The sequence below is a fragment of the Benincasa hispida genome, chromosome 6, assembly GCF_027475165.1.
Source record: "Benincasa hispida cultivar pf3 chromosome 6, pf3_genome.v1.1, whole genome shotgun sequence".
NCBI classification, from domain to species: Eukaryota; Viridiplantae; Streptophyta; class Magnoliopsida; order Cucurbitales; family Cucurbitaceae; genus Benincasa; species Benincasa hispida.
In genome coordinates this window covers 31935541-31947026 of record NC_143483.1, presented here as the reverse complement: position 1 = coordinate 31947026, position 11486 = coordinate 31935541, and the positions used below count along the sequence as shown (strand labels likewise).

General features: G+C 26.2%; 1 protein-coding gene across 1 annotated transcript; it reads left to right on the top strand.

Annotated features, from left to right (window-relative positions):
* The first annotated feature begins 2016 nt into the window (after positions 1-2016).
* Positions 2017-10734, top strand: PIN5 (Auxin efflux carrier family protein). Its single transcript, XM_039033738.2, has 6 exons — positions 2017-2779; positions 2884-3194; positions 4725-4810; positions 6091-6248; positions 8333-8409; positions 10464-10734. The coding sequence occupies exons 1-6, from the start codon at positions 2375-2377 to the stop codon at positions 10534-10536; spliced, it is 1110 nt and encodes a 369-aa protein (XP_038889666.1). The 5' UTR covers positions 2017-2374; the 3' UTR covers positions 10537-10734.
* Positions 10735-11486: the final 752 nt, after the last annotated feature.

Below are 11486 nucleotides of genomic sequence, written 5' to 3'. Positions count from 1 at the left end.
TATAATAAAGTTCTCTAATTAATGTAATTGTAGGTAAACTACTGTTTTGGAGATGCTGTTTGGAGATGTTGGAGATGTTATTAGAGATGTCATCAAACTTTCTCCTATGTATTCTTCAAGACATTTGTTTTGTAGACCATCTTTATCATCTTTTCTCTCTTTTGTGTAATAAAAAATACTATCGATTTTGTTTGTTTATTTATTTTATGTGAATACGTTTGATTTTCTTAATAATGTTATGAGTTTTAGGTTATCAGATTAAAATTAGAAAAATAACAAAAAAAATGGAAAAAATGGGTAAGAGTTTGATTTTCCAACGACGGTGTCGTGAGTTCCACTATCTCTTGATGGGTAAATTGTTGGGAGTTTAATTTCAGGAAATTGGATTTCCGAATCAAACTCCAAACAACAGAAAAATCGTTGGGAGATGAAGGAACTCCCAACGACGAATATACATCCATCGGGAGTAGATAACTCCCGATGCAGTACACGAGGTATTGAGAGTTATCACTAACTCTCGAAGGTATGTATATGAGCGTCGGAGATGGTCTCTCAACAGGTATATCCCGACCAAACTCCCAACGACTGAGATGATCTTCCGACGCGTTTACCACCATTTCTCGTCAATTTCAAATGTCAAAAAATGGTTATTTTCTTGTAGTGTTTCCAATTTTCTATCTTTAGTAAGGTTACAAGTATGTGTAGTTTCAAAATTAAACCAATCCTTCTATTAGGTTCTCTAGATAAAATAATGTGTAAATATCAATTTATACTCCTAAACTTTGAAAATGGTATCAATTTAAATCTTAAACTTCCAGGATTGTATCAATTCAAACCTTGACCTTTTGATTTGTATCTATCTAAACCCCAAACTAATAATTATATCAATTCAAACTTTGAACTTTCATAAGTGTATCAATTTAAACTCTGAATTTTCATAAATTATCAATTTAAACCTTAAACATTCATAAGTGTATCCAAATAAAACATAATGGAGGGTTTAATTTCATATAATTATGAAAGTTCAGAATTTAAATTGATACACTTATAAAAGTTTAGAGTTTGGATTGATACAATAATCGTTTGAGGTTTAAATTGATACAACACTTAAAGTTCAGGAGTAAAATAATATTTGCCTAAAAATAATTCATCGAACATTATCAGCAAAGTTCTATATTTTGAACCTATGAATCTTACCTATTATGCATGACTTTTGAACTAGTATTTATTTATTTAACCTCTTAGTTGAAAGTGCATACTTAAACTAGTTGATCGATGCACGATTGGTTTCAAAGATTTAATTTTATAAAATATAACTAGCAAAATTAACAACAAAAGCCCAAAGTGACTTTTTCAAGACTAATCATCAAACAAAAACATCATAATGAAACTGTAATTAAAAAAATAGATAAGTAAAACGAATAGAACAGTATTAGTCTGTCCAAAAAAAAAAATATTAGTAAAATGAAAATTCTACAAAAAGCATAAAAATAAAAATAAATTCTTTAAAACACAAGAGAGAATAAAGGAATACAATCAAGACATGATGTGTAAATTACATTAACCATAACCTTTCAAGTTTCAAGAATCTGAACAAATATCAATAATAATAAAAGATAAAATTACTATTTTAGTCTGTTGGTTCAATTTTATTCTTTATTTTAGTCTGTTGGTTCAATTTTATTCTTTATTTTAGTCTGTTGGTTCAATTTTATTCTTATTGCTGGTTAATTGTTGATTATTTTAAAGAAAACTTTTATTATCGATTAGTATTTTTGTTATAAACTTTCAAATCATATTTTCATAGTGTATTTCCTTACCTAAAAACTAATATTATTTTTTTAACTAATGTTGATCAATTAAGTGGACAAAATTTAATATCTATGAGACATATCAAACTAAAATTGAACAAACTTCAAAATATTGAGACCAAAATTGTCTTTTGACCTTAAAAAATGATTTCATCACCTTTGTGCATGTACATATAAATGGAAATATATATATATGTATAAAGTATGATAATCTTGGATACATTTCAAGATACATCTATCTTTATGCATCTTCTCACATTACTTACACCCAAAATTAATTAAAATATTTGAAAAAAAATAAGAAGAATTTATCGTATGGTAAATTATGAATGGATAATTTGGTAAGATGTAAAAAGATAGATCTATTTAAATATATTTTCAAAACATATATCTTAAAAGAAAAAATTCTTCTTAACATTTGTGAATAGACATTTAGGTGGACTGACTAGAGGTGAGTGTACACCAAGATACACTAAATATTTGTTCTTCTTTATAAATAGGCCATTCCTCTAGTTTTTAATAGTGCTCCAAAACCAATAGGAATTGTTGGGATTTTTGCAGCCATGATCGGTTGGGAAGATGTTTACAAGGTGGTTTCCGCCATGGCTCCATTGTACTTTGCTTTGATCTTAGGCTATGGCTCTGTGAAATGGTGGAAAATCTTCAGCACCCAACAGTGCGATGCCATTAACAAATTGGTTTGTTATTTCACTCTCCCTCTCTTCACCTTCGACTTCACTTCTCACATCGATCCTTTTCATCTCAACTTTCCTTTCATCGTGGCCGATGCCATCGGAAAACTCATTATCGTTCTCGTCTTGGCCTTTTGGGCCAAGTGTACTAGCAAAGGTAGTTATTGTTGGTCCATCACTAGCTTCTCGCTCTCCACTCTCACTAACGCCCTCGTTATCGGTGTCCCTCTCGCTAAGGTCATGTATGGTCAAATGGCCGTTGATCTCGTCGTGCAGGCAAGGTTTTAAATATCAATGTTGAAAAGTTTTTATTGGTAGAGTTACATTCACAGATAATAATGTTGACATGTCAACGAAAATTTTAAATTTTGACCGCACAGGGTTCGGTGATCCAGGCGATTGTTTGGTTGACAATGCTATTGTTTGTGCTGGAACTTCGACGGACGAGGTTGGATTTGATTGCTGCCGAAGCTTCTCCGGGGTTTGTCAGCGACGAAAAAGCTGTGCAATTGACTGGAGAGGGAGGCAAGGATTTAGAAGGAGAAGCCATGAAGGTTGAGGAAAGAAGATCAAGCAACAGCCATAGGCCTTCTTTGAAGCCTTTGATGAAGAAAGTTTGGCTGAAGTTGGCTGGGAATCCCAACTCATATGCTTGTACTATTGGTTTTGCTTGGGCATTTGTTGCAAAAAGGTATTCCTATATCATTAAAAACTTACAAAGTAAAAGTAAAATGAAAAAGCCTTTTAGATTTTGAGATTAAAACAAGTTACATTTGATAGTACTTCCTTTTTGTTCTTTGAAATGTTAAGGTAAAAATACTCTTATGTCCTTGTATTTGAAATTTTATTTCGTTTTAGTTTTTATTCGTTTCACTGTTAAATTTTTATCCTTATACTTTTAATAAATCTTAAAATCAATCTTTATTGTAAGTTTGAAGTTAATTTTTAGGTTAAATACATTTTTGGTTGTGATTCATTACAAATTGTAAAATTTGACCGTAGAGAGACTAAATCATTATCACGTAAAGTTGAGTGATTAAAAATATTTTTTGACGTACTTTTTATCTGATTTTGCAAAATAATTATAACAATATTTTTTAAATTAAATAGAAAAACACAATGTATATATATTTCTAAAATTTATAGAGAGGAGTTAGTACATTTTAAAATTAAATAATTAAGCATATACTAACATTCGAGATCAATTTTAAGTTATTGAAAGTCTGAAAATTAAACTTGATCATTATATAACAAGTTTATTAAACTATGTACATAGACCAAAATGATACTTGAACCGATTTTTATATATGTTGTCTTAGTTTCTATATGTTTTTTAAATGTTCTCTAAAATTCACAAGTTTAAATCTTATGATTTTATAATTATTTTTAGAGTGTACATGAGTTGGATTGGTTGAGTTGAAGGTATTTTTTGGATCAATCCGAAAATTTAGGTTGGTTTGATTGGAGACCAAAATGACCCAAATAAAGTGGGTTGGATTGGGTTGTCGGGTTATAAATTATTTTTTTATTTTTAACCCAACCCACCTTTACATTTTAAGTTGGGTAGTCTGAGTTGTTCAATTGTCGGGTTATTTGAACAACCCTAATTATTTTTGTTTTGTGTGGTCAAACTTTAATGAATTATTCAACATAAATGTAATTTTTCTTTGAAACTTCACACATATCTTACTACATGCAATTTCAAATGCATTGTCTATTGGAAGTAAGTGGGAAAAAAAAGAAAAAAATTATTTTCGACTAATTTAATGAGATAATTCGCCTGATCCTACAATATTTTGATGTGAAAAAAAAAATTATAGGATATTAAATTCTAAATAAGTGGACAACATAGATTAAACCATGACCTTTTAGTTAAAAAAAAAAAAAAAAAATCTCTTGTTAGAGCTTATGTTAAATAATTTATTAAATTAATGCGAATGATTCAAATAATATTTTAATTAGAATTTACAAATTAAAATTATATACAACATTTGAAAGACTATTAACTAAAATAAAACAGAAAAAAATTCAGGAAAAAATAAATTAAAAATAGAAGTGTGGAAAACAAAAACATAGAATTATATTCTCCAACCAACTTTCAAAAGTTAATTAATTGTTGCCAAATAAAATATTAATGTTTTAAATTTAGTATATTGTGTATTACAGGGTAAGAATTTTTGTTTATGAATTATTACATATATATTTTTTCAATTAATGCCAGGTGGCATGTTGAAATGCCAAACATTATGGAAGGATCTATTCTCATCATGTCAAAAGCTGGGATTGGCACTGCCATGTTTAATATGGGTAAGATTTTTCTTTCAATTTTGTTTCTGATTTTTTTTTTTTATCATGAAAAATATATGAGAAAAAACTAACTATACTCTGAAAAAAAAAGTGATTTTATCAATTTTATAATATTTAATACTATTGTGGATTGAAGAGTCAAATTGATTACACATATAATGATCCTAATTTTTAAATAATTAAGTCAGTTGAAGGTGATTTGACTTTAAATAATTAATTCTTAAACTTTTTAAATAGATTATAGTATCATTTAAAATTCCAATAGTGTCTAGCAATCCCCAATAAAAATTTTTAACACACATTTAAAGAAAAATATTGTGTTTATAATTGAAGATTTGAGTGGGAATCTATTCAAAAAAGATAAATGATATAAGCTGAAAAAATAATGTAAGAAAACTAATGGGATCTTTGTCAGTATATTTATTTACACAATTGAGAAAATTTCAAATTAAGACACAGCACATTAATGTATATTATGGCATAATATTAGGATGAAATTAGGTTGAGTTGGGTTAAGTTTTTTTATGATTATATTCCTCGTTTGGCTTACGAACTTCTTAAGTTAGTGTAAACAACTCAACTTCAATAGTAACTCGATTTTCTCTTATTTTCTATCTTTTACACATTTATGGAAGAATTTTCGTTATTCTCTTTATCTCTACTTTTTTACATTTATTAAGTAATTTCATCATCTTCTCTTTTTTTACTTTTTACATTTATCGAATAACTTCATCATCTCTTCTTTTTTTACTTTTCACATTTATCTGAAAACTTTATCATACAACTCTACACCCCAAACACAAATTTACTATCTCCATCATATTGATTCCATACTTATTAACTTTACTCAGTAGGCCGAACAATCCCAACATTTAAGAAATGGCGTGTCATATATATGTTCACCAATCAATTGTCCAAGTCAATAAAATATACATCAATTTATCTAAATTTCAAGAAATAAAGTTACGTCACATTTGCCTTTTCTTGGGTTAACTAATTATACATGTAAACAACAAAGATGATAGATAAACCAAAATGAGTATAACTGAGATGTAATTAATCACACGTGTTACCTTTCTTAAAATTGGAGGTTCAGATTCTTATACGCAACTTGTTACATTTAAATTAAAAACAAATTCAATTATAATTGAAAGAAGATAATTTTCTTGGCATCTATTTTATATATGAATGTTAATTGTTATTTGATTTTATATATTTTGAAATTGTGATAGAAAGTTAATAAGAAAAACTTGAGTTAGGTTATGGTTAAATAAGTGCAGGGATTTTTATGGCACTGCAAGAGAAGTTGATAGCTTGTGGACCAACACTTACAATAATAGGAATGGTGTTGAAGTTTATTGCTGGACCAGCTGCCATGGCCATTGGCTCCATTGCCATGGGTTTGCATGGTGATGTTCTACGTGTAGCTATAATCCAGGTATAATTTCTTAACAACTTTTCTTCTTTTTTTTTTTTAATATGGAAATTATTTTACTTTTAAAAATTTTGATAACGTTTGTTTAATTTTGGTTTTCAATTGTCCAATTTTAGTTATTGGACTTTCAATAAATCTTAAATTTAGTCCTGGATACTAGTTTATTGTTCATTTTCTATAAACTTCTTGTTATCTATACCATTTTTACTGTAAATTTTGAAAATATATTCACATATTTTATTTTCTATACATGAAAATTATTGTTATTATTTAATAAATTTCGATAAAAATTAAATCTGAGAGATTAAATTTAAAATTTATTGAAAGTACAGGGACTACACTTGAATAATTGAAAGTATAAGTAAAATTAAACAAAGTTTAAAGTATGAGGAACAAAATAGTATTTTAATCTACATATTATAAGTTTAGTCTATGATTTGTTAGTATTGTGTCTAATGAAGCTAGTGATCTATAAATTTTAAGAAAAATATATATCAATTTATACCTCTAAATTTTAAGGATTTGTAATCAAATTAAACTATGAATTAATGACTATGAATTTAAATCCTAAAATTTGATAAATGTATCAATTTACACCCTTCATTAATTATATTTGGTTTGAAAAAATCTTATACGTGAAACTTATAATTGTATTAAATAAATTTTTAAACTTTGACAAATGAATTAATTTAGACTTTTAGTTATAATTTTCTTTTAGAATTATCTATGCAATTACTCTAATTGTCCATTTTGTAATACTAACAAACATTTGAATAAGTTTACAAATACTTGAAAATTAGTGCAGGGATGATTTTGAAAGATAATTAATGAATAGTATGAATATATAGGAATTTAATTGATTGAATTTATAAGTTTCACATAATATTAGTCTAACAAATTTTGAAAGAATGTGAAAATTGATACAATTTAGAATTTAGAGTTTAAATCGATATAATTATTAGTTTAATATTTTAAATGATACAACTCTAAAAACCTAGAAATAAAAATTGATATTTGTCCTAAACTTCATATGGGTGAACTTTCCGAGAGTTTTTTTTTTTTTTTTTTTTTGAAAGGAACTTCCAAGAGTTAAGGGATAAATTTTGTTGAAAAAAAAAATATGCCTAATTTTACTTTTCTTATATTGAATTTAAACCAACCTTTTGGCGCTTGACCCAAATATTCCTTCAAAAAATAAAAATAAAAATACCAATTGGATTACTTTTAGGTCAACTCAAATTTACATGAGTTTCATATTTATTCCAATTTCATATTCTTTTTAAAACTTAGAAGTGATTGTTTTAGCCTTACCTTACATATTTTCAACTTTGTAATTCTTTTTAACTATTTAACTTTTCTATTTTATATTCCCTAAAACTTTATATAAAATATTAGGTTTTAATTCCTACTAATCATCATAATGTTTTCTTTTTAATTAATATCTCTTAACACCAATCTACCACACATGTTACTAAGCATTTGTTGATATAGACATTTATTGGTAAAGTAAATGATCAAACAATATTGTGTTGAGAGGTCATGTTTCCATTAAATAATTTATTAATAACAAAAGTTATTGACAGGACTAACTTCTTCTCTCAATATTTTTTTTTATGTACTTTTCTATCTAAAGTTGAAGACTAAAACAAGATGTTTAAAATAATAAAATTATGATAAATATAAAAGTAGACTTAAAGAACCAAAATTTACTTTAAGTAATTTTCATTTCAAAATATTTGCATGTGAATTGATCTCCAATTTTTTTAAAATAATTAATATAATAAGAAAAATGGATAGACTTCTATCAATTTCTATCACTATAAATACTAATAGACTTTTATCAGTTTCTACCAATCTCTATCAAAAAATATTAAAATTTCACTATTTTGTGTAAATAATTTTTCTTATTTTTTTAATTTTTAAAATCCTCCGTATGGTAATGTCTAAAATATTGAAATTAAGATGAACTGAAAATTTATAATAGTAATAAACATGTTGTGTCAATAGAAGTTTTAACTAGCTAAAATTATTTTTAATTATTTCAAAATTCTAAATCATTTTAATACAAATGTTATATTTGTTTGCAGGCAGCAGTACCACAATCCATTACATCATTTATTTATGCAAAAGAATATGGGTTACATGCAGATGTTCTTAGCACAGCGTAAGTACTTGTTTTTAATTTTCACTAATATTATTTAATGGTAAAATTTTTCTTTTAATTCTTTTTTCACAAAATTATGGTTTTCTACAGTGTAATTATTTTTACAAGTAGTTAATAAATTAAATAAAGTTATTATATGTAAGCACAGTTGTTAGAAATAAAGTTGTCAAAAATGAAATTTTAATCCTTTTAAAATAAAGTTCTTGATTTTGTCTTTGAAGAATATAACTTATCAGTGTTAAATATATGTGTGTGTGTGTGTGTGGGGGGGGGGACTAAATATATGTTAAACTTAAGGACTAAATATAATATTTAAAAGCGATGGGACTATAAAGATTCGTATCCCTCCCTTTTCTCTCACCCAAAAAGGGAAAATATATATATATATATAAAATGTTAATAAATATGAATGAGAGTAATTAAAACAAATCTAATTAAAAGCCTAATAGATTTTAAAGCTTAATTTAATAGTTAATGGAAATTTTAACTTTATGAGGTGATTGGTGAATCATCAACTTTTGGAATGTAATTTATTCTTTACTTATTAAATTATTTTTAAATGGATAACATACTAAAATCTTTTAAGGAAAAGGAAAAAATTACACCTCATTTGAAAGCTATTTGATTTTTTTTTTTTTTTATCTTTTATTCTTTTATTTTTTTTGAAAGTTAAGCCTATAAATTAGATTCCTTTCACCTCTAAATTTCTTTTTTTTTTCTACTTTTTTAACAATGGTTTTAAAAAATAAGGAAAATTTTAAAAACTAACAAAAGTAGCTTCCATAAACTTATTTTCATTTTTAGAATTTGTCTTACAATTCAACTATTGTACTTCATAAAGTGAAATCATTCGAATTTAGAAAAAATAAACTTAATTTTCAAAAATCAAAATAAAAAAAAAGGATGACCCCTTAAGGCCCGTTAGGTAACCATTTTTTTTTTTAAAAATTAAGTTTATATCATTTACATTTCTTACCATGATTTGCATATTTCTTAAGTACAATGACTAAATTTTTAGCCATATTCCAAAAACAAAAATAACTTTTTGAAACCTACTTTTTTTAGTTCTCAAAATTTGGCTTGGTTTTTAAACCATATGTGATTAATAGATAACAAAGGAAGAAAGAAATGTGGAGGTAGAAGTGGTATTCATAGGCTTAATTTTCAAAAACAAAATGGTTATCAAACGGGGCCCAGTAACCATTTTATTTTTTGTTTTTGTTTTTTGAAAAATAAGTCTATTTGATCCTCATTTCTTATAATGATTTGCATTTTTCCAAAATTTAAAAATAAAAACAAGTTTTGATCAAAATCTACTTTTTTTTTTAATTTCACAATTTGTCGTAGTTTTTTGAACTATTGGTGAAAAAAAGATAATAAATGAAGAAATTTAGAGGTGGAAGTATTGTCTATAACCTTAATTGTAAAAAACAAAAAATAAAAAACTAAATAGTTACCAAACAGAAGCGAAATGGTTATTATACACAACCTTAACCACATATTTTAACATTTTTTTCAATCTTTCTGTTTTTAAAATTTTGGAAGGGTCAAATTGAATCCAACACTTTTAAAATTAAATCTTGTTTTTTAAATTAGGTTGAGAATTCAAATGTTTTATTAAGAAAGATGATGATGGCAAATAAGTTGTAAAAGAAATAAGTACAAATTTCAAAAATAAAAAACCAAAATTCAAATAATCATCAAGCGGATGATATGTGGACCACTAATCTTTTGATAAATTACAAAAATTAATAAGCATATATTCAAATTAGTTAACATGTAAACATGAATATATATATAGTTGAATCGATTCAACGGATTAGGACATACATAATTTGATCAGCATAGATCTTCCCGTTCTCACATATTATTGAATTAAAATTAAAAGAAATACAAAAAAGGAAGAACTTCTCTTGTCAAATAATTGAGAAGTGTTGTTATTAATATTCATCACCAAATTGATGGGATTTTTGTGCAATTTTTTGCTACTTCTACCAATATTTGTTAATGACATAATCAATTTGTTAAAATATGCCCCTTTGTTTGAAATGCAGGGTGATTTTTGGGGCAATTGTTTCTCTTCCTGTGTTGGTTGCTTATTATGCAGCTTTAGAGTTTATTCATTGACCCTTTTTATGAGACCTCATGGCAACATTTTTTTAAGAATGAGAAAAGGGGGAGTTAGAACAACACCTTGGATTATTTCTCCATATAATTAGTCTACTTATCTTATCTTTTCATTTGGTGCTAATTATATGTGTAACAATAGTGTTGATTTACCATTAAAAGAAGAAGAAGAAGAATAAATTTATGTTCAAACCCAAAGTTGGACCATCTTTTCTTCCTCTTATGGACTTTCTATTTGCCTCATTCTTCATTTAGTTCTTATTTTATATATTATTTCATTTTAAATATAGTTAATTGATTAATTATATAATTTATATTAATTTAACAAATTTATATAAAATTAAAGATAATAATAATTTATTAAAATGGTTATTTAAATAAGTTTCACAAATAAAATTAATGATGAAATTACAAATTATTAAATTTGGGACTGATTAAAAGATGACAGTTGTCCCAAATTGAAATTGAAGACAAAAGTTGTCAGATCTTGATGATGCCAACCAAGTCCAAGCCCACATGACTCTATGTGAACTCTATAAATATAGGAGTTCTACTTCATTTAAGTGGTTCAAAATCTTAATATTGCAGAAAACTCAGAGAGAATGCTCTTAAGAATCAAAAGACTCTTTAAACTCCTGAAGATTAAATCAAACTTGAATATTAATTTTTTTTAAAAGATACAAGCATTCGTCCAAGACTTCAACTTCAAGAACATCTATGCTCCACTTGCTCAAATCAAGCATACGCACTCGATAGAGAGAATTAGAAAATTAAATATTAGAGATTGAACCATATCTGCATAAAACTAATATAAGCATAAGTTCAACCCACTACAACAAATAGCACATTTGATAGCTTTGAAAAAACGCTATCATAGACTTTTCATAGCGTTTGTCAAAATGTTGTCGTAGGTGATGTTATTGAAAGTCATAGACTTTTCATTGCATTTT

What these genes read in the sequence shown, in the direction of transcription:
- PIN5 (XM_039033738.2), top strand. Translation starts at nt 2,375, where the DNA reads ATGATCGGTTGGGAAGATGTTTACAAGGTGGTTTCCGCCATGGCTCCA. An exon ending in TGGGCATTTGTTGCAAAAAG is followed by an intron (nt 3,195 to 4,724) that starts GTATTCCTATAT and finishes AATTAATGCCAG; the next exon opens with GTGGCATGTTGAAATGCCAA. An exon ending in TACGTGTAGCTATAATCCAG is followed by an intron (nt 6,249 to 8,332) that starts GTATAATTTCTT and finishes ATTTGTTTGCAG; the next exon opens with GCAGCAGTACCACAATCCAT.